This window comes from Crinia signifera, chromosome 1 (assembly GCF_055691185.1).
Source record: "Crinia signifera chromosome 1, ASM5569118v1, whole genome shotgun sequence".
Taxonomy (NCBI): domain Eukaryota; kingdom Metazoa; phylum Chordata; class Amphibia; order Anura; family Myobatrachidae; genus Crinia; species Crinia signifera.
The window spans coordinates 170,725,879-170,750,152 of NC_139217.1; the positions used below are offsets into that span (position 1 = coordinate 170,725,879).

General features: G+C 44.1%; 1 protein-coding gene across 2 annotated transcripts in view; it reads left to right on the top strand.

Moving 5' to 3' along the window:
* Positions 1 to 15,286, top strand: part of SHROOM3 (shroom family member 3) — a 381,603-nt gene extending 366,317 nt beyond the window's left edge. For both annotated transcript variants that reach the window (XM_083176821.1, XM_083176829.1), the window contains 3 exons: positions 5,113 to 5,254; positions 11,483 to 11,755; positions 13,113 to 15,286. In XM_083176821.1, the coding sequence (XP_083032947.1) occupies positions 5,113 to 5,254; positions 11,483 to 11,755; positions 13,113 to 13,460 (763 nt within the window). In that variant the 3' untranslated portion in view covers positions 13,461 to 15,286. The remainder of the gene's footprint in view (positions 1 to 5,112; positions 5,255 to 11,482; positions 11,756 to 13,112) is intronic.
* Positions 15,287 to 24,274: the final 8,988 nt, after the last annotated feature.

The window sequence follows — 24,274 nt, forward strand, 5'->3', positions numbered from 1 at the left end:
TGCGGGCTTTAGTGACCTCCGCCGAAAAATCTTGAAATAGGCGCAGGTTGTGGCCCTCCCACTGTAGATTAGATATTTTCTTTGAGGCTCTCCATAAAGTCATTTTATGGGTGTAGCTTAAGCATTTAAAGATGAGGACTCTGGGGCGAGTGCCAACCTATGCACTCTCTCTATGACCATGGATGCACATTCGGTTTTGACGTCTAACAATTGTGGAAGAGTCTGACCCACAAAAAGATCTAACGCTGGACCCTTAATAGACTCCGGGAGTCCTATCAATCTTAAGTTACTTCTCCTCGATCTATTCTCAAATTCTTCAAGCTTATTTATTATGTTGCAATTTTCTTTTTCAAGTCGCTTGATTTCGCATTGAGCTTCAGCTAGATTATGGGCTACAGAGCCAATATTATTCTCAGCGATGTCGACCCTGTGTGTAAGCTTTTGTAGTTGAGAAGTGATGTCACTCACCGCTTTAGCCAGCAGAGGGGCCATAGTGGAGGTAATTGCATCTACCATGTCGTCATATGTTAATGGCATAAAATGAGAGGAATGCTGAGATTCAACGTCATCTTCCTGCTTATCAGGGGTAGCTTTTTTAGATGCCGGGAGAAGGCTTGATGACTCAGACTTGGGTCTCGTTTTATGGCCCTGGGTCTCGCTTTACCTGTTTCCCGGTCTGTTGTAATGAGCGCTGAGGCAGTGGGGTTGTCATAAACCTCTCCATGCTTTGACTTGAGGGGTGTCAGAAATGAGGAGACAGGTGGTACAAAGGCGAAATCGCGATCATATAAGTGTAAATGCCGTATCACGGAGCTGAGCCAAATAAACTACATCTCACTCCCTGCAGCCGGACCCCAACAGTCTAATAATTCTTGTATCAATCAAAACTTTGGTGCTCACAAGCAGGGTAGGGAGACTCTTATTTTTCCTTCAAGGGATGAAATTCAGTATTCTGTTATACCCCCAGAATATGCCAGTCCGATTTCAGAGTACCTAACCAGCTTATAGATTTTTTGGAGAAATGAATGTAGCTTGGAAGGGTAAGAAGAGGTGTCTCCAATCCCTCCAAGTGGGTAAAGATTTGCTTTCAGAATGTGTGTCTGGCCGCAGACCCCTATGTGGGGATGTTGTGAGTTGGCTGCGGTTCACAATTTGTTTTCCCCTTCCCCTGGTGTTTGGAAAGAGGGATTAACAGTATCAGGGAGGGGGGATAGTCTGAATCAAAGGTCTCTTGGGTACCCTAACTAAAGTGAGATGCCGTCACTGATCCTCCGTTTGGCAAAGCCGCACCTTAGATTGACAGGCGTGTGTTGCAGGGGATGAGGAGGTTGTAAATACCTTGCAATGGGAGCCGTGGGGCTAAGGAGCTGCAGGTGAGTCCAGCTGTCAATGTCCCGGAGGAGGAGGCCGGCGTAGAAGCAAGGCAGGCTGCTGTGACCGGATCGCGGCCTTCCAAGATGGCGGGCGCTGCTGACGGGCGCCGAGCGTCGCAACCCGCAGGAGGAGAAGGATCCCCTTCCCGGCTCTGCAACTAGCTCGGGGGGGGGGGGGGGGGGGGGGCTCTGGAGATCTTCCCAGGGAGGCAGATGGTAGCGGGGAGCGGAACAGTTCGGGCAAAAAGGACAGTTTTGTACGTTACTGTACGGAGCTCCGGAGCAAGCCTCCTTCCAGAATGGCTGCCAAGCCACGCCCCCCAATTAATTGAAGTTTAATTAAATATTGCACCCAAAAAAAGAACAGTTGCTGTTAGCGTAGCTGCCATTTTTAGCAGAGATTTTGAGGATATCCCACAGCAACATTGGCACTCAAATGGTTCAACTGCAGTTGCATTGTGCCCTAACAGATATACAAGTGCAAGATGTTGTGATTGCATCACTGGGAGGGACCAGGCATGTGGGATGTCCCTGCGCTGGGTTGGGAATCCTCGCTAAACCACAAGTCAGCAGAATGATTTTCTATGATGATGTATACAGTACTGTGTTAGATGTACTAGTGTAATACCTTTTGTTGATGTTAGTACATTCTATATGGATTAGACTTCATGTTGTTTAATGCGATTTGGCCAATTTGAGAAATTAGGTGAAAAGTGGCCAAATCACATGTTTGACATCTCATCCGATCCAAAAGGCGGTCCCATGCGCATCAGATTGGAGTCGGACGTGCTACAAAATAGGGTACATCGGATGTACAGCAATCAGTGCACATCGCAGGTCCTTTTTAGCACTTGCAATGTATTGCATCCGATTTCCCTTGAACTCCCCCGGCAGCTCCCCAGGAGTCCTATTACATGCAATAAATCACATGCAATAAATCCCATATAAAAATGGCACATCAAGAGCCAAATCAGATGAAAGCACATCCGGGGAGATGCCGAGGAAGTTCAAGTGAAATCAGGTTGAACCTCAGACAAGTCGTACTAGGGTATGGGGGCCTTTAGGGCCATGTGGTGGTGGTTTGCAGTTGTGCTTCAGATTGTCCACATGTTTTATGATTGGCAGCCACTAGCACTGGCTTTGCTTGTCACTTTGACCATAAATTATTTGATTAGGTCTTATAGACCACCAACACATGGCACCCCTACAAGAGTCTCAACACACCCTAGGTCAGTGGTTTCCAAACTGTGTACCGTGGCACCCAGAGTCGCCTTGGGGCCTTGCAGGTGTGCCCTGGATTGGTTGGTGACCATAACCAATTAAAAGTATTTATGACTAAAGTAATAGACAATACCACATATCTGACCGTAACAATAAAATCCAAACACAATTTACTTCATTTAATATTTTCTTGAATTTCTCAAAGAGAAACATTTGGCTAGGGGTACTGTGAAAATAATACTGATACTCAGGCTGCGCCATGATTCAAAAAAGTTTGGGAACCACTGCCCTAGGGTGCCTAGACGTACAGTTTGGGAACCACTTCCCTAGGGTGAATAGGCGCACAGTTTGGGAACTACTGCCCTAGGGTGCCTAGACACACAGGGTTATTCTGGTTCATGTGTATTGTAGGTGGGGTAGATGTTACTTGTGCAGAGAGAGTTAGATTTGGGTGTTTTTCTTCAAAGTGAGATCTATATTGCAGTCTAAAAATAAAGCAGTCAGTATTTTCCCAGCACATAAACAAAATAACTCACCCAAATCTAATTCTCTCTGCACATTTTGCCCCCCTGCAGTGCATATGGTTTTGTCCATTTAAGAAGGAATTTGCCAGAAGGAGTGAACCAGAATAACCCCCACAGTTTGGGAACCACTGCCCAAGGGGACCTAGGCACACAGTTTTGGAACCACTGCGCTAGGTCACCTAAGCACACAGTTTGAGAACCACTGCCCTCCTGGGGTGCCTAGGCACACAGTAAGGACTTACACAGCATTTTTCTTTAGTTACAATCATTATATGACACTCTGGAGATTTATTAAGTTGTGGATAAAGATGACTATGAATGTATAGGGTATGGGTCTTTGGGTCCACAGAACTTAGGTCAACAGTCATTAGTCGACCACTATAGGTCGACACATGAAAGGGAGGACACCACTTGGTAAAGAAACCTCTATGTGCACATAGGGCTTTGCCATAAGGTCAGTTTGCCTTATAAATCCTCGACCAGACATATGAGAGGCTGTCGGACATACTGAAACCCAGGGACCGGACGTCCGTATATAAATATACATGGTTGTTTGGATGATTGGTGCATCCTAGGATTTGTTCACAAGCAGCAGTATTCTTGGGCACGGTCATTGCTCAATATTCCTTGTTCTAGTGTGACACATGAAATAGGTTGACATTTGGCCAGTAGGTCGACGTGGAAAAAGTCAACAATATTTTCATTTTTTTTTGAGAAAAAAAATAAACACAGAAAATCTCATGGTGACCCTTTCCATATCGACCTACTGCATGTGTCGATAATGGCCATGTCAACCTACTTCATGTGTCGACTTATAGTGGTCTACCTAATGACTGTCGACCTAATGATTCTAAACCTAGTGACCGCCTCCCGAATGTATAACCCTTGTCCTCAGTGAGGATGAAACAGCAAATACTACAGTATAAGCAACATACATAAGATACTGGAGGACAGACCTTCCAGTTAGTAGATTTAATTATGATGACACACTTCAGCTTACAATGTTACAATGCTTGTTTCATGGATGCTGATTTTTGTCACTTCTGCCTAAGCTACATTGGATGCAGACAGTCACATATGAGGTGTAGGAAGATGCTGAGGTTACACAATCATCTTAGCCTTACTCAATGCCTCATACTGTACATCTACTTCAGAGAAGTCTGGCTCATTAGTACCATGTTCAGTAATAACATTTTCATCTCATGCTGTTACTTCAGGGGGAGATTTAGCAAAACTTGGAGAGAGATACAGCACAACTTTTCTGCAACATTGCGATGGAGACTATAATAGGCATAAATGGTTTCACAAAGTGTGACAGCATCCCCATATTTATTAACTTACACGGCCAGAGTTATTGAACTATAGAGAAAAAAAAAACTTGTGAAAGTAAGAAATTGTGGATGTAGTGCCACCTTGTGGTGGTCGGTGTAACGGCTTTAATCTCATATTGCCAACTTTTTCTGCAGCTGTATAACATCATGTAAAAGTGAATATATAGCCACAGCGACAGCAAGACTAATTTATATAAAATCATTGGTAGGGACAAAGCTGCACGTAATCAGACGTGTCTGCCGATCATCATCCTTATCCGTGCTTGTGAGCAACAGCACGTTATATGTATGTGCACACGTGTATTTGTTGTGTTCTGCACAATTCACATTTATGTAAATATGACCTTACTGTATTGGCCACATTTACTTACTTTATTGGCCATGAGGTCGACACAAGCATTAGATCGACATGGGAAAAGTCGACATGATATTTTCATTTTTTTTTTTTTTTTTTTTAAACACAGAAAAACTCATGGTCATGGTGACCTTTTCCATATCGACCTACTGCTTGTGTCGACATAATGACCATGTCGACCTATTCCATGTGTCTTACTTCCTTCCTGTCTCATTGCAGAAACTCCTCTCTTATATCCAACTCTACATTTTAGTAATTGATATGACTGGAAATTGGCCATAAAGAGTATTTCTTTGATTCCTTTGCAGGAATAACACATCAGAAAATGGAGTGAGCCCTTCTGCCTATTACCCACTGTCTGCCCCCAAAGCAGAGCTTCTGAGGAGGATTGCAGACATGCACACATATGTGGGAACAGAAGGCCAGAATACTGATGTAAATGAAAAGAAGGTAAGTGTCTCATTGGAAAACCTACTATTTATATTTCCTATACAGTAGTTCAAGAAGTGTTATGGTCAGGCTGATATTATTACTAATAAGAGAAAATACATTAAGCCGTATTCAATGCCGCTGGCGAGGGGGGTTATATGGAAAGGGTGGCTTTTCCTCGCCGAAAATAAGCCATGCTTGCTGTGAAACTCCCTTGCCGTAGTCAATGTTTGGGCTGTATTCAATTTTGGGGCCGAATCCTTGCTATGAGAGGCCGACGAGGGTCCCCTTACACGGCGAGGTTCACCGCAAATGCAGCGAGTCTGCTGCACTTTGTGGCGAGCCTCAGCATTTTAATGGCCACACTCGCCGATTCCACCTTGTCTCAGGGGACAGGCAAGGATTCAGTGAATACCCTGATGGCAAGTTATCGGCACGTCTATGCCTCATTGAGAACTTTGCAAGCAATTGTACTGACAGAATACATAGTTTATAATACAGACTAGGCAGGATTATAAAGTGAGAACACAGCAGCAACAGTTTAGTCAAGTGGTTCTCAAACTCCGGGGTAGATGTAGGTAGGAATTGCCATTAAGGGTTATAGCGGTATCTGCGCCTGTTAGGATATATTACAGCCACGTCGTCTGTTCAATGCCTGGTGCACTATTTGCTAGGCAAAGTATGGACGGTCAGTTGCACTGACCACTCTGACAACTGCAGCTGTCATAGGGCCTTATTCTGGTTCACTCTCAGAGGCAAATTCCTTCTCAAATGGACAAAACCATGTGCACTGCAGGTGGGGCAGATGTTACTTGTGCAGAGAGAATTAGATTTGGGTGGAGTTTTACTTCAAAGTGATAACTATATTGCAGTGTAAAAATAAAGTATTTTCCCTGCACAGAAACAAAATGTCACCCAAATCTAATTCTCTCTGCATATGTTACATCTGCCCCACCTGCAGTGCACATGGTTTTGTCCATTTGAGAAGGAATTTGCCTCTGAGAGTGAACCAGAATAAGGCCCATAGTCCCAAGAAAGCGCTGTCCAAGAATGTGCATTGAATCCAAAACATTTTTTTATGTCGCTGTGGGGACAAATTTGACTGATGCTATGCAGTCTGCATGCAAGCGCTGGTCAGTGGCATCAGCCCCACAGAATAAGGGAGAGTGGAGATCACCAAACAGGTAAATTAACACTCTCCCTGAGCGATGCAGGTCAAAAGAAAATGGGTGTGGATCATTAGATTGACAGTGTCTAGGTCATCGGGAAAAAGGTCACACTATTGGTCAACAATCAAGAGGTTGACACATGAAAAAGGTCAACGTGCATTGGGTCGACATAGTCAAAAAGTCAACATGGACACTGTATATGAATACTGCGTCCCCTCGCATAGCTCGCTGCACTTGGCACATTATTATATTCTACCTCTATGCCCGCTGGGATGGTAAGGTATGAACAAGTCGGTTAAACAAAAAGTCATGAAAACTCCATGTCAACCTTTTCCTTGTTTTTTCAAGTAGACACTTGAGTTGATATTTTCAGGTTGGCATGGGTTTTCATGGTTTTTGGTGTCTATGTCGACATAAGTAAAAGTGTAGCGTGTGCACTCGCCATGCTTCTGGCGAGGTTTGCGATGTGACAGTTTTCATGCAATCAGTCGGACTAGCATGAATAGTGCTCATATCGCACCGGTGGATTGGAACCTTACAGCTAAAGAAAAAAAAACCTTTGTATTAGGGACGTGCGCCAGCTGCCATCATTGGTTTTGTATCTGTATCTCCTTCAGGTTTTTAATCTTTGATTTTGCCAAAACCGTCCTTGCGGGTTTTGGATCTGAATCATAAAACAGCTATAATCACAGAATGTTGGCCTCATTTTGTTCTTATGGTATTACTAACCTCAATAACATTAATTTCCACTCATTTCCAGTCGATTTTGACCACCTTACATCTCACAATATTTTCTTCAATGAAGGCGGCAGTGAGTTGAGGGGTAAATTTACTAAGATGGGAGATCTGTTAAATATAGTATGCTGCTCATAGCAACCAATCAGATTCTACTATTCATTTAGCACCTTCTATAAGATAATAGATATAGTGTGCATCAGCTTTCCTGGGCGCACCCAGCGTTTTTGTGTCTACACCCAGGAAATGCTGGGCTTTCCCATGCGAATGCCCCTTGCCGACCTCGAGCCCGTCCTCCCCCTGTGCATCTGCACAGCAGCCCTGCACAAGCGCATATGTGCAGAGTGCAAATATTAACCCACGGTGCGAATACGCCAGGGACAGAACAGATCAGAAGGACCCCCACAGTGTGGGCTGGATACAGTGTGGGCTGGATACAGTGCAGATTAGCTATAGTGTGGCATACAGTGTGGGTTGAATACAGCTGGATACATATAAGTATGATTCGGATACAGTGCGAGAAATAGTGTGGGCTGGATACTGTGCAGGTTAGATACAGTGCAGGATACAGTGTGGGCTGGATAAAATGCGGGATGCAGTGTCGGTCGGATGTAGTGCAGGCTGGATATAGTGCAGATTATATAATATGCGGGATACAATGAGGGTCAGATACAGTGCGGGATATAGTGTAGGTTGGATAAAGTGCAGATTATATATTGTGTGGGATACAGTTAGGGTAGGATACAGTGTGGGATATAGTGTGGGTTGGATACAGTACAGGAAACAGTGTGGGCTGGATACAATGCAGGATGCAGTGAGGGTTGGATTCAGTGCAGATTAGATATTGTGCAGGATGCATTGAGGGTTGGATACAGTGTGGGTTGTATGCAGATTATTGTGGGATTTAGTGTGGGTTGAATACAGTGTGGGATAAATTGTGGGCTGGATACAATGTGGGATACAGTGTGGCCTGGATATAGTAAGGTTTGGATATAGTAAGGGTTGTGTACAGTGTGGGATACAGTGCTGGTTGGATACAGTGCAGGATATAGTATGGGTTGGATACAGTGCAGGTTGAATACAGTATAGTTTGGATACAGTGCAGGATTCAGTGCGTGTTGGATACAGTGCTGGTTAGATACACCAATAGTGCACTACTGTGACGGTCTGTGTTGTCAGCAGTGCATGAGTGCCAGCAGTATCCTCAGTACAGGAGTGTTGGTTGTGTTGGCAGTGCAGGAGAGCCGGTGGTGTCCTTAGTGCGGGGGTGTCTATGGAGTCCTAAGAGTGGGGTTTGCGACTGTGACAGCAGTGTGGGGGTACTTGCGGAGTCCTCAGAGGGGGGTGCTGGATGTTCTGGCAGTGTGGAAGTGCCGGAGTTATCCTCAGTGCAAAGGTTGGCGGGTGTGTTTGCAGTGCAAGAGTGATAGTGGTGTCCTCAGTGCAGGGGTGCCGGTAGTATACTCAGTGTAGGGGTGCTGGCTATGTCAGCAGTGCAGGAGAGCCGGTGGTGTCCTTAGTGCGGGGATTGCCGACTGTGACAGCAGTGTGGAGGTGCCTGCGGAGTCCTCTGAGGGGGATGCTGGCTGTGCTGGCAGTGGGGAAGTGCCGGAGTTAACCTCAGTCCAAAGGTTGGCGGATGTGTTTGCAGTGCAAGAGAGCCAGTGGTGTCCTTAGTGCAGGGGTGCCGATGGTGTCAGCAGTGTTGATGTTGCCGGCAATGTAAGCAGAATAATGGTTTCCCTTGGAAGTACGGGAGGTGCCAGTGGGGTCGGTAGAGCAGGAGATGTCAGCAGTGTGGGAGGCATTACTCACCATGGGAGCAGGGATGGGGGCACCATCTACCGAGCAGTGCCCCATTGAAGTCAGTGGGGAACCCCTGATTGGCTGAGAGCCTTGACAGAGGGCTCTCTCCACTAAACATCAGCTGCCCATTGATTTCAAAGGGACTTTTGGAAAGTGTTGCTAGATGCAAAACTGAGAGATCCCATAGCTGGATCTTGGGGTTTTGTCCAAGATGGGGATCCAGGGCAAAGGTGGGGAGATCCAAGCTGCAGCTCAGATTGCCCCGGATGCCCAAATTTCAGGCGATTTGGATTACTAAAATTCTTCATTATAATAACAGATGTTCTGTTATGTTTCCATCCTGTGATGTAAACGCGGACACACTGTGCTCTGGAACAATAATGTGACCTGCTAGGAGAACACCCTGTGATTCAAAAAGGCGTAGGGCCCGCATGTGTCTGGGAAAAAGAGAAACTGATCTAAGTGATTAGTTCCAAGCTGATAATTACATTGGCATGTCTCCTTATGCTGCATTAGCATAGTCATTATGAGGCAGTTAATGGAGGACTCATTTGAGCTATCAAAGCCCACTTGTTTTTTGAGTGCACAATATTATTATGTCAGCTGACTTTTTGGAATCACAGCAAAACTGATTAGTAAAAACAAAACAATCCCTTGTATATTAGATATGCTGCCCATTGTCATTGGTATATATGGCAGACTATAGTAGCCCAAAGAGGTCCCGCAACAGTCCGAGGCCAGACATAGTTGACGTCTTACTTCCCATATGGTGATGATCCAGGATTCTCCGTTAATGATGCAATGCCTTGTATGGTGTGAATGGGTCATAGTGCATAATGTACAGTGCTCCGGCTAGCAGAGATGGCATAGTCAGCCACTTTGCTGCCAATAAACATGTCATGTATCTAAGTGAGGCACCCGTGCATGTATCATTAGAACATCTATATGATTGCTCTGAGAATCCATCATTCTCTAGTAACTCATTGCTTGTTGTTCAAAACGATCTGCTGTAAAAGTAGTCTAGGCTGTGAGTTCTAGGGCCAGTGTGAGTACTACCATTGCGACAATTAAATAATACAACCCATTTTTAAAGTTAATAAATGTATTTTTTTTATTACGTTACTAACTAATTGAATATCTCCATACATGAAAAAATTTAAATGAAAATGTCCCTGCAACTATCAACTACACCTAGGAGTTAAATTACTGTAGCTCTACAAATAAGCCTTGCATACGGATTACATCAGTGTACTGTATTGTGCACAAACTATAATTTGTGACACTCCATTGTTATCTTATATACGCTGTAGCATGGTTTAGGTTACACAAACAATGAATTCACCTTGGTTCCCACAAGAGTTTTGCTTTTATTAAAACTGTGGAAGTTTGGTAATGGGATATGTTCCTGACTGGACCCGATCATAGGAAAATACAGCAGACTTGTAATGAGTGATTAGAATAGAAGTTTAATATCTACACAGCATTAAATATAATTTATCTGCAGTCCATTAAAAAATGGCTAAGATTGAATAGCTGCTATAAATAATGTAACCCTCTTGTTAGCCCAGCACTGTAACTATGGGGCTGCGGAGTGCGCCACCACACACACAGTGCTGCAGGCTAAGGCAAGGTTAGAGGCACTTATCAATTATCTGTTTTAATTACATTCAAGTGTAGTCTCCATCCTCTCTTCCCCCACCCCTTCCGTCGCTAATACCTGTTCAACATTCAGGAACTTAACTTGAGAGCTCTTTTTTATTCAATCCCACTGTCCTGTATTACATTTCAAGATGCTGACATACCTGGGATTCGAACCAATGCTTGTGGCATTGCAGACAGACACCCTATGCATTGAACTAACTGCTCTTGCAGAGAAAACTTGATCATTTTAAATATTTGAAGCTCACCTTGTATATTTTGCAAAAAATGACAAACATTGCAGCTGATAATGTGCAGCTGCTTGGGATTGGATGCGTGTATGCACACAACATAGATCTGCTCAAATACAATGGTAATTTTTTATTGACAAAGTACAAGTTGCTTCATATCATAAAAATAGTTTTATGCAGGATCATATAGCTTAATGAGTAGGGTGTTTAACTGGAATACAGCAGGTCCTGGGTGTGAATCTTGGATATGGTAATATATAAAAATGTTATTTACTAAGGGGTATTTTAATGGAATATAAAAATAATCTCAAGTGAAGTGCATTTTTTCTGGGATTAGTTTTGTCATGCTCCTTTCCCATGATGGCAAGCACCTTATGTTCCCATTGTTACAATATGAGGGGGAGGGGGGGGCTACAATTCTTTTTCCTGTACAGAGCACCACAAAGTCTATTTATGACTCTGTCCTATTACTATGTTTTACTGCTGTAAAAACATAACAAAACAATACTTGCAATAGCATAAAGAATATGTGAATTGTATTGATAGCTCACATGTTTAGTTGTACATTTCTTAGGCTGACCAACAGCTTGTAAGACATGGATTGTTTCTCTGTAGGCTTTTTGACGTTTGTATTCTTTTTACACCCACAGGCAGAATTAATCGCCAGCCTTACACACAAACTTGAGATTTTAAAGGGTGCCAAAGAAAGTCTTCTGGGTGAAATAAAGCTCAACAATAGTCTTGGAGAAGATGTGGAGGCTCTGGTTGAGAACCTCTGCAAACCCAATGAGTTTGACAAATATAAGATGTTCATTGGGGACCTGGACAAGATAGTAAATCTTCTGCTGTCGCTCTCTGGACGTCTAGCCAAAGTGGAAAATGTGCTGTTTACTTTGGGTGAAGATGGCAATGCTGAAGAAAGGGTATGCTTAAATCATATTTTTCAAATTTGTACAGAGCTTCTTTAGAGAATAATTAGGGATAATGTCCAAAGTGAATTTGTTTTAGTTCAGTTGTCCTAAGATAATATTAAACATTGCCTCATTTTCAGCAGCTTAAAAGTTCATCTTTTGCAGATGTTAACAGTGTTTGCCTCACAATTTTACAACGATTGGCCAAAGCACTTGACTGCAGCAGGTTATATTTGGTTTAAGATTGAGTCCAAGTGTAAGGTGTAAGCAGGGGTGTCACCAAAACACTGTGGGCACTATAGCAACATTTTGAAAGTCCCCTGCCTTAATGCTCCTGAAGAGACAACTTCATTTTAAAAAGTGGTTTGTTTTATGCCCCATTATAATGCACTAATAATTTTTATACCCCATAGTAGTATTCTAGTTAATAATGTGATGCTAGTTCAATATATGCCCCATATTAGTGCCCTGATTTACAATATGACACATTGTAGTGCTGCCAGTACACACTGTACCACACAGTGCCCCCAAGTCGCATTGTTATACTATGAAACATTGAATGATCTCAACTTATAATGCCACACTGTGGTGCCTGTAGTTCATTTTATGCCACATTGTAGTGCTCCCATTACAGGTTTTTCCACACTGTAGTGCTTCCATTTCACATTATGTAACACTGTAGTGCCCACAGTTCATACAGTGCAAAATATCAGTGCCCCCAATTTATGTTATGCCATGTGACAAGTGCCCTGTAGTTCATATTAAGTGGGTTATTTTGGTTCACTCCTTCTGGCAAATTCCTTCTCAAATGGACAAAACCATGTGTACTGCAGGTGGGGTAGATGTTACTTGTGCAGAGAGTGTTAGATGTGGGTGGGGTTTTACTTCAAAATTAGATCTATATTGCAGTCTAAAAATAAAGCAGCCAGTATTTTCCCTGCACAGAAACAAAATTACTCACCCAAATCTAATTCTCTCTCCACATTTTGCCCCCCTGCAGTGCACGTGGTTTTGTCCATTTAAGAAGGAATTTGCCAGAAGGAGTAACCAGAATAACCCCCTAAATCACATTACAGTGCCCTGTGTTCATATTATACCATACTATAGTGCCTCCAGTTCATATTATGCCACATTACAGTGTACCGGTTCAGATTATGCCACCTTGTCCAAATACTTCCCAATGCTGGTGAGATCCTTGGCCAGTCATAATAAGCATTTCCAGGTAACCCTTAACGATACATTATGAAATGATCTTATATATAATTTTAATGTAAAATATAGTTAATGAATTACAGAGGCCTTGAATGCTTTTCATTGCAAAAATTTAACAAATGAGTTATTCTGATATTGTTCTTCCAACATATTACAGAACACATGGAATGTAAAGAAGAATCAACTCTGTAGCCAACATGAGGATGCTCGGGAACTTAAAGAGAACCTTGATCGACGTGAGAAATTGGTGACAGACATCTTAGTGAATTACCTCACAAGGGAACAATTTCAGGACTACCAACATTTTGTGAAAATGAAATCAGCTCTTCTTATTGAACAGAGGGAGCTGGATGACAAGATTAAACTTAGTCAGGAGCAAATGAATTGCCTGTTGGAAAGTTTACCAAGAGATTTCATGGTTGGTGGAAAAGTGCCTTTAAGAAAGGAAATAACATTTTCTTCAGGGAATGTAAAAATACTTCCGCCGCTGACAACTTCTCTATAATGTTATACTTTCAGACAATTCAGACTAAACACTTAAATTAAATAGATAGGGATTTCCTTAAACATCATACATGGTACTGACACTTCTTATATTAATGACCATTACTGACTGAGAGCATCTAGTCTGGATGTTTCTGGTACATATATCATCAGCCCAGTAAAGGGCATACCAAATATGTATATCTGGTGTCAACTCGTCATCCTTACTTTACATTTGATAGGATCTGCTAGGAATAATGGAACTTCATAAACCAATCATTGTTGGAACAGGAAGACAACACTTAATTCCAAACTTCGTTTCCACATCTGGAGTTTTCAAGTCTGCGCCTTCAGCAATAAACAGAGGCCTTAATGATTCCACACACAAACTATTTCTATTTATAAAAGACATTTTGTAAGTGAATTATGTAAGTTTTGTATATATGCTAACATTTATTATTCTGTAGAAATTTACTTTTTATGTTGTAAAAAATTAACTAAACCTGAAGTCCCAAGTAAGTACAGGTACTTATTTTATTGCATTTTTTTTAGTGTTTACATAAAGTCACCTCTTCTGGTTTGCCATACAATGAAGCATCGCGCTGAAATATTGGAGATGATATGGGGAGTAAACATAGTCAGAAGTATGTACAGTGTGTCACCGAAGATTAATCAGCCGTGATTTTTTATTAACTGTGTGCTGACCCATTGCAGTATAAGAAGTGCCTAAAGCACGCCATTCACTGGCACTGAAAGGGTTTCTGCTCCGCTTGTTTTAAACTTTGTCCTTTTAAAGGAAACACTTTGCCCAGCAAAGGCATTCTTGGGCTGATGCAGAGTTGAACATAAATCAGCTACAATTGCATCCACATTGTGTGCACAGAACTAAATGGGAGATGTAAGAAAAAGGAGTAAGTGCCAAATGCGTTATTTGCAAACATCTAATGATTTCGCCTTTGCCGTGCCTTAAAAGCCACTTTTGTGGCATAACATTTTTAATTTATTTGCAGGATTTTTGATATCAGCAGTAGGCTGGTGTGCTGTGGCTCTGGGAGGGATCACCGGACGGGTAATTTTTTCTTCCTCACTCTGGCAGCTGAGGTGGTAATACTTCTTTGTGTTGTTTCCTGCTTTTCCTCAATAAGCGTGGAAGCAGGAAGAGCTATAGCGGCACATTAAGTGGCACTGTAGTGAATATGTAACGGTATGCAGAACAGTACTCGTAGTCTGTAGCCAGACCACTCTTAGGCATACAGTTGTATCCTCATTTATTCTGCAAAAGAGTCTAAAAAAATGCTACTCCTTCGCCATCAATAGTGTGTGTGCCACTCTGCAACTGAGTGGAGCAGGCAATGGGTACGCATTGTGGCAGGCAATTATATGGACAATGAGTGGGGACACATCTGTATGTTAGATTTCATAGCCAACATCCTAATTAGTGCACACTTGCACCAGTGTTATACATGGTGCAAGCGGTGCACCTGAAAACAGGTGTAATTACGTACACATGCACCACACTGCATAGCCTGCAATTCCATCCACACAACCACACTGTACTAAGCCGACATCCGATTGCCCCATTGCTGTACACTCCTTCGGCCACAAGTGGTCCCTGAAACTCTACATCACAGATGGGTACTTCTTTCTCGCACATGTGTGGCAAGGTAAAGCACAAAATGCACTTGGCAAACAGATTTACAAGCAACTCTGCATCAGCCCTTCTGTGTCACTTTATGTTGTCCACCTTTTTTATGTACTCTTGGTTTTCTATGAAGACACAAAAGCAGCACCATAAACTGTATGAGCTCTGATTTGAAATATAACAGGACACGACTATTGGAAATAATAAAAAAAGTCTTTACTGTACATCAGTTTTCGAAATTCTTGTGTTTTTTTTCTCCCACGAGTACTTGTAAAATTAAGTTTGTATAACGAGGTTTTACATGGAAAGCGCTAGGGAGTTTTACATTTAAATTATATGTCCTTGTTTGGATGTCATTTACTTCAACTTTGTCTTGAAAGTGCTTTTCCTGACATTAGACTTGATTTGGATTTAGGTGCAAACCAGATTGTGTACAAATGCGATGGTTACGTACTTACGTACAGTAGGTGCAAAACTTGTTCTGTGCATGTGCAGAATGGGTCTTGTGAAATCACTTGCAGCTCCCCCTTAGCCACAGCATTATTGAAGTGCTGCACCTTTTTTGGGGGCGGAGAAGGGGCAGCGACGTGTTCATTTTACAAAATGGGCAGTGCGCTGACTGAGTTTTGTAGGCAAGTCAGTTTTGTAGGCATGTCCTAGATCCATCTCTCTGGATCCCATGGCAAGACTGAGTAAGTTGCAGCTTGGGCTGTCTGGCCAAGGTCTTATTTTGTAATTAGTCACATTGTGATCCAATGCTGAATCCTCAGACCATAGAAAATATCTTACAAATCAGAATCGGGCCCACTGTGTGAGCAGAAGGAATGGCAGTCTACATGATTAATCACTTTGGTGCAAAGCTGAAATTACTATTGGTATCATACATCTCACAGAACAAGGGCTTGTTTTTTGGATTCAATTTGTATCGCCACCATAATATACAAATACAAGCAGAATTTCCCTGGTGTAGGAGCCTGGTGGCCCCTGCTAGGGATGCCAATCCTGGGGCATTTTTTTCAATCCCAGAATTCAGGATTGAAAAACTAGACAGTAGTGTTAGGGGTTAAAGAGAGTCATGTCCTTGTCCCCGCTATCCTTTTGCTGTTATTCCTCTCTCCTGTCCCTGTCCTGTCACCTCTGTACTGTTCCTATCACTCCTCTCCGCTGCCTTCTCTCTCCATTCTCTGCTCTGGTCCTGACACCTCTGTTCTAGCCAGGCTCGGACTGGGCCACCTGGGAGCCAAGGAAATCCCCAGTGGGCTCTACCGATCCTCTTTTGCATGTGGACGTGGCCGATGGGTGAGCTCAGTGTCTGTACCCGCAGCTCACCCCAGCCCCTGCTTTGACCAAGTCAAGCCGTCGACTGTTTGCGGGGCATCTGATGGGCGGAGTGCATTGGTACCATTGCTCTGGCTGCTGCTGCCCTCTTAGCTTTGATTGGGTGGCAGATCCTACAGCTGAGCCTGCAGGAGCTGCTATCTCTCATCATTCATGCTATCATGAATGGCAAGCCAGCAATGGAAAAAGTAAATGACTCTCCTCCAACAACCCACGCGCCTTTCATTCTGTGTCACTGCTGGAGGAGGCTCAGAGCTGCTTCCTGGTCTTCCTACGGTTGCCCTGCAGACATGTGCATTGCCCGCCTATGTCAGTGATGTGGCAGGTAGGCAACGCTAAAAAGGGAATTATTGATTTGACCTGTCCCACTTCCTCCAGCCCCCCTACTGGAAGCAGAAAATATGATATCTATGTCTGCGTATTCTGATATGAGGAGAGGAGCAGACGTTGAGATAGGGAAAACTGCAATTATAAGGTATCAGATGGAATTAATTAAAAACTTGCACAAAACACACCTAGTGTACAATTAAGGGTACTTGTTTCCTAGCACGGCCACCCCGATTTGCATCGGGGTGGTTGTGTCGAAAAAATCGCGTCGGTCGTATCGCATGCGACCAAATCGCATGCGATGTGACCGACGCGATCAACGCAATTTTTTAATTGAATCAAATGTGAATAGGGTTCCTGGGACCCGATTTTACATTGGATTCAATGTAAAATATTCCCTAGACCCCAATTTTAGACCCTTAACGCCACCCCACGATTGACGCGAACCCGAAGCGTGGCGAGCGCAGCGAGCCCGCGAGGGGCGGCGGTGCGCGTCCTCCGACCTTTTCATACCCCTACTATCCACGTCGGCGTGGAGTTGAGAATACAAAGTGTGGCGAGCGCAGCAAGCCACCAAGCCCGAAGCGTGGCGAGCGCAGCGAACCCCGCGAGGGGACGCTTATAACTTCACAGGTATACGCGTCCCCTCGCGGGGCGCGCTGCGCTCGCCACGCTTCGGGCTCGGTGGCTCGCTGCGCTCGTCACACTTTATATTCTCGACTCCACGCCGACGTGGATAGTAGGGGTATGAAAAGGTCGGAGGACGCGCACCGCCGCCCCTCGCGGGCTCGCTGCGCTCGCCACGCTTCGGGTTCGCGTCAATCGTGGGGTGACGTTGGGGCCATATACAATGTGAAATGGGTCATATTGGCCCATTTCACATTGTTTCCTATGTGAGATGGACTTAATCAAGTCCATTTCATCTTGTGCCATTATAATGACAAGACCAACGCGATGCTCCCGATTTCAATGTTAAAAACTATTTTAACATTGAAGCCAATGGCAAAATCGCGGGCATCGCGTCGGTTGCGTCGGGGGCAATATTAACGGCCGCGATTTTGCCTTTGCCGGCAAAATGGACCTGATTTCAAAGGAAATCGGGTCCATCGCGGGCATCGTGTACCTTAACTTTAAGGTACACGATGCCCGCGATTGTGGCCGTCCTAGGAAACAAGTACCCAATTAAGTGTCAATAATATGTGGTTTAATGTAAATTAGATTATGCTCCTATCTGGCGTAATTTGAATTAGAGGTACTATTGTGTAGCCAGCCCCTTCATTGAGAGACTACACCCCATTTTTTTGCAGCGTGCCTTCGCACGCAGTGTACCTTTTTACAGTCTGTGATGGGTAAGGCATAAATTTATACTTTGCAGGGTTGGTGCTGAAACCCCTGGCGCCAGCCCTCACTCCATCCTAATGGGAGTGGAGGCAGGTAGAGTGGGACGTGAGATCCACCACCTGTCCCAGACCAATGTAAGCACCGCCTGGTTTCAGCAGCTGGGTTGCTGTGAGACAGGGTCAGAGCAGCTGAGTGTGTCATGCTGACTATGATGCAGAGAAGGTATGCAGTACAGTATATCTAGATGGGGCATCAGGCTCCATACGTGATGGGGATTTAGGGGACTGGAAAAAGGTATAGATGTACTTGTGTTGTCATGTCCTTATCATGCATGTAAGATGGGTGCTGTGTGTTTCCTGCATTATGTTCTGCCACCCAGACAGCGCTGCACATCTTATCCCATCAGTTGTTCATACACAGAAAATACTATTCATTCTTATTGTTTCCTGAGTTTATTTTGCTAAACCTTGTGATGCCCTTTGATAACGCAAATGATATCCCTCTGTGATGTCCCACTGAAGATGCTGATGATGCCCCCATGGTGACACTACAGATGTACAGTACCTATGCGATGTCCCACTGAAGACAAAAGAGATGTCCCCCTTATGATGCTAGATATTTGCTTAGTGATGCTTCCCTGATGACTTTATAGATGTACCCAGTGATGACCAACTGGAGACATTAGAGATGGACCCAGTGATGTCCACATTATAACGCAATGATAGGTGCTGTTGCTGAGATCTATGCTGGAGGGGTGAGGTGATCTGTGCTGTGAGAAGAGAATAGAATAGTGAATAGAATAGTGCGATGAGAATAGAAGGAACTTGTTTGAAAGGCAATTTCTTTTGGTAGGTGGCCCCTAAAATGACTGGCCACACCACTTTCAGCAAATGACCACGCCCCTCAGTGGGCCGTTGTGAGTGCATTTCCCTGGTGGGCCCTTAATGCCTCAGTCCGACACTGGTTCTAGCTCTGTCTATGCTATGGAATATATATGAGTATCCAGCAGTGGGGATGCTGCAGCCTATCCCTAAACTCCACCCCCCCCATCCCCCCCGCAGCCTATTCCTGTCCTGCATTGCCTTTTGTCCTGTCCCCATAGTCATACCCATAAAATCCCTTTCTTATGGTCGCTTTTTCCTGTCTTTGCCGTCTCCCTGGGAAGGATGTATTAATATACATCGCCGCCCTTCGCCTGACAGCCGCCGCGATGCTGCCACATATGTACTAACATATGCGGCTAGCATCGGGTTGGTGGTGACGGAGACCCCCGCGATACCTGTGATGTGGTCTGCGGGGGTCTCCGTCACATCCCGCTGGCTGCCAGTGTCCCCCTGCGTCTCCTCCTCCCCCCTGCAGCCGGATGTCCTCCCGGCTGTGACACCTGCTGGGGGAGGAGGAGATCAAAGGAGGACGGGAGGGGGGGGCGCGCAGACGGCGGGCGGCGCTAGAAGCCCATAGGCTTCTATAGGATATCGCCACCCAGAGGGTGGCGATACCCTGCCAGGCGAAGACGGGGCGGACGGGTATTGGTACATAGGAAAATGCGGTAAAACCCCCGTTTTACCGCATTTTCCCTTTAGTACATCCCGCCCCATGTGAGCTGACCCTGTCACATCTGTTCTGCCACCACTTTCTGGACAGTTTTACCTCTTTCCTGCCCTGTTCCCTCTTTCTTGTTCCCACTGTCATGTCCCTGTCCTGTCACCTCTGTTCTGTCCTTGTCATCTGTCTCTCTTGCCCCCCTGCTCTGTCGTGTCCCTGTCACCTCTGTCTTTGTTTTGTCATCTCTGTTTTGTCTCTTTCCTTGTTACCTCTATCCTGGTCCTGTTGCATGTGTACTTTTTTTTTTTACTTTTTTACCTCTGTGGGGGGGATTTTGCTATGGAGCCGACTACTGCTCTCATGAGCTGCAAAGCTCATATAGATAGATAGATAGATACACACACACATGCGTGTCTGTTTTACTGAGAATCATAGAATTTGACAGAAGATAAGAACCACTTATGTGGTGTAACTATAGAGGGTGCAGAGGATGCAGCTGCTATAGTGCCCATGCACTTGGAGGTAATGCCCTGTCCCCTTTTGATTTAAAATATGTATGCTGGGCGCAATTATGTAACGTGGCAACACTGTGACTAGCACTGTGGCACTAGTTAAGTGGGCATAACACACTGCACCTTACCTGGGAGCTACATCTCCGTTCTCCATGATGCTAATTGACTATACCCCATTACATACTGTAACTACCTTAAACAAAACAATATGCACTTCAGAAGCACCAGAAAAATAAAATGAGCAAACTGTATTAGTTACCCACATACATACATACAATATTGTTTACATGCATGACACATGCGCATGTTGTTACAACTCAACATACAATGCTACCAAATTTCCACCATCATCTCCCCAGACAGCAGATCTCACTAATCAGCAGCATTCAGATTATTCCTGGCTGTTGCTCCCCGTTCCTCTTTCCCCAGATACCTGCACCCTAACAAGGCTGAAGCTGTTACCTTCACTACCCTGGATACCAGAGCCCAGGCTCATGAGTCCTATATGAATTTTCTCACCTTGTAATTATCATCAGTGGCCCAGAACCTGCTCACAGTGCTGTAACTAGGGTGGTGAGTTTGGTGCTTTTTCTGTAACAATGGTCCTGATTCAGACATACAGTGGGAGCCACTGCCATCTATCTCCATAATAGGATTAAGTGAGTAATTGGATTACTCTGCTAATCCCCACTCTATTGTTCTATGCATTGTATTGCAGCTGAGAACAATAGGATAGCCATGGTTAGCCATGGTGAGCCATGACCTAAGCAAGATAGATGAGATGTGCTCCTACTGTATATATAGTGGCAGGTGTTTAATTAGTTTAGTAATACCATTCAGGTGCATGGGAGGAGGGTTAATACTGAGTAAGTAAAAAAGACATTGTTTCCCTAAGATCACTGAATGATAATTAGTAACCAGTCTTGAACACTTTATGATTATAGAATGAAGAGATATTGGTTACATATATTTGCGCAAATGTATGGCATAAGCCTCCATGCAATTGTCAAGGCTTCTCTGTATATTGGGGATCCCTAGAGCTATATCTAGGTGCAGGGTGCAGCACCCCCCAAAAAAACAGTATAAGCTAGAAAGCCCAGAGCAGCACAGCAGTGAAAATACTATAGGCATACCTCCCAACTTTGTTGACAGGCGAAGAGGGACTCTTTGGCGTGCGCCTGAAATTATGGGGCGTGGCTTAGCTGCAAGGAGGTGTGACTAGTAAATAGCATCATTCCCATGAGACCATGCCCCCATTTTTAACACTGAGGGGGCCTGACCAGCGACTATGTAAGCTGCTGGCCAGATATATAGAAAGTGAGAGAGAAAAAAAATAATAATAATGAAATGTAATTCAAATATTAAGGAAATTGTGTTAGTGAGAAAAAAATATAGTGCTAAGTGTTAATAGAATGTAACGGTGTACCGCACCAGAGCCATCCAGCCCAACCAATCCAGGGGCACCGCACCCCACACCACCATTACCCTAAATTGGGTCTACGATTAATCAGGGACAGGCGGGGTTTTGGATTCTGCACTCAATTCTTTGTTATTATAACCCTGTATTATCGGGTGTAGCCGCTATTCAAATAATTGTTTCATGTAGCGGGGGTGCTATCCTGACCAACTGGGGGTCATGGATCAAAAAGAAGAAGAAAAAGACAGTTGTTTATGGATGCACTCCTAGTCTTGAAAAATAATTGATTGAGATATATTTTTTATGTATATAAAACCGTGGGGACCTCTAGTGTCTTTATTAGTATACCGTTTGACAAGGGGTACTCCACAAAGATGTGCGAACATATAAGAGGTTAAAATATACCAACATACATATATACGGTGATAGAAAATAAAGATAAGTGTTGGATAGAATTTAAAACGTGTAGATAGATTTCATAGGATGATTTAGATTTTGCGTAATTTTGGTATTATTCCTCTGTAATTCGTTTGTGTGTCTCACTGTTGATTGGTCTAAATTTGTGGGCTAAGGGTTTTTGCCTCTTGTTTAAGAGGGATTTGTTACATATATATAATGTGAATAAATTCACTCGTTGTGGCGACCCTAATTGCCTGATGTGTGTTTATTTTGACACTCCTGCTATCTAATAGGTACGGTCTGATACAGATATTTCAGGTTCTATATCAGTTAGTATCGGCTGAATTAAATTCTGAGTTCTATATCATTATTTTGATATCTGGGGATAAGGCCCACTTCTTGATTTTAAATTTTATGTAACTGTTAGGCTGTTTGTCAATATCTTACATAGGGCGTAGTGTGTGATTTGGCCGTTTAATAGGCTCTATGTCACAACACTGTCTTATAATTTATTATCGGCCCTTGTAGTCTGTGCCTATTTAGCTGTACTGATCATCGTTATGGCACATTGTATTATTCGTGATTTGGCTTTGGTATTAGCACTATGTCACGATTGTTTGTTATTAATTATCGGAGGATGATAGTTATGGTTGTGATTTGGCCTTTTGATGTCTTTTACAACTTGGCCATAGGTCGGCACATATTCGTGATTTGGCCTTATATATGGCACTATGTCACGGTTTGGCTATTCCAGCCAGAAATAATATTTCAGCTAGAAATTAGCTTTTAAATGTGCTTATGCAGTTTGGCTGTAAATTCAGCTTTAAATCACAATTTATTTTGTTGTTGCCTCCTTAATTATAAGTCACATGTGCCTTTTAAGCAGTTTTATTCAGCATGTGGCATTTGATATATATACAGAAGTATCATTCAGCTTTGTTGGTGATTTTATATACCATATTATTTCGATATAGATTTAGAACTCCGTGATGTAGGAGACTCTTGTCGCATGTAATATCTCAGGAGTGTACACATATAATTCTAATAGCCTGTAGTGGGTGCTTGTTCTTATTTCCTGATGTGGCTTTTTGCCCAGGATTTTAGTTAGAACAGTTTTAAATATATATTTTACAGCGTTTCCACTGGTTGCTACTGACCCCTGCTGGTGGTTTATTGTCACAGTATGAATTAACACTGATTTAACTGGTTGAATTACCAGTGAGGTTTTTGAGTAGCTGTGTCACGATTTCAATCTGAAGGTACACTTTAATATTCTGCCTGCTGCATACTCGAGAAAGTCGGCTCCTGATTGGCCAGAAATCATTCTGAATACAGACGCCGACGAAGTAACATCTCTGCTCTGGATGCGCTGAGATGTTACTTCGTCGGCGTCTGTATTCAGAATGATTTCTGGCCAATCAGGAGCCGACTTTCTCGGCTCCTGATTGGCCGAGAAATCATTCTGTTCAGAGACGGCGAGGAGGAAACATCTAAGCGCCGGGCAAAGTCCTGCAAGCCGGGTACCAGTCTGGAGCAGCGCTGTCACCGGAGGTCGCCGCCGGGGAGCAGGTGAGTAGGATTTGCCTCCTTAGGTACCCCTGGGGACTACCACGGATCCCGGACCCCGTATTCTTCACGCCAGGAGCCCCGGAACCCCAGGACCAGCCCCGGAACCAGGACCAAGGCCCCGGAACAGGACTCTTCTGCCCTGGAGCCCCGGAGCCCGGACCCAGGATCCAGGGACCGACCTACGGGCTCAAGGTAGGTAAGTATCAGTGTGTGTGTGTTTTGTGTGTATTAAAGTTTTATTTTACAGGGTGTCAGTGTGATTTTGTGCACTATTTTTTTCACTGCAGAACTACAAGTGCCAGCGGGCCCTTTAATGCCCCGCATGCTGGGACTTGTGGTTCCCCAAGTCCCAGCATGCGGGGTAGGCTTGCTGGGACTCATAGTTCGCCAGTGTAAAACAATAGTTTTCATTCTTTTTTTTACACAAATCATCAGCTCCATGCCCACAGCCCAGGGGCATGGAGGACAGCCCCGGACTATCAGCATGGACTGGTAAGTCCTGGAGGGGGGGGACCCCTTCATTGGGGGGGTCCCCACTTCCCCAGGACCCCTGCCCATGCTGACCAGCCAGGGGGTTAATGCTTTGGCCGCGGGAGCTTATATAATAAGTTTCCCCCGGCTGTGGCATTACCCTGCTGGCTGGTTGTGTCCGGTGCTGGTTCTTAAAATACGGGGGACCCCTAGTCATTTTGTCCCCCGTATTTTGGGAACCAGCGCCGGACCTTGAGCCTGGTGCTGGTTTTATA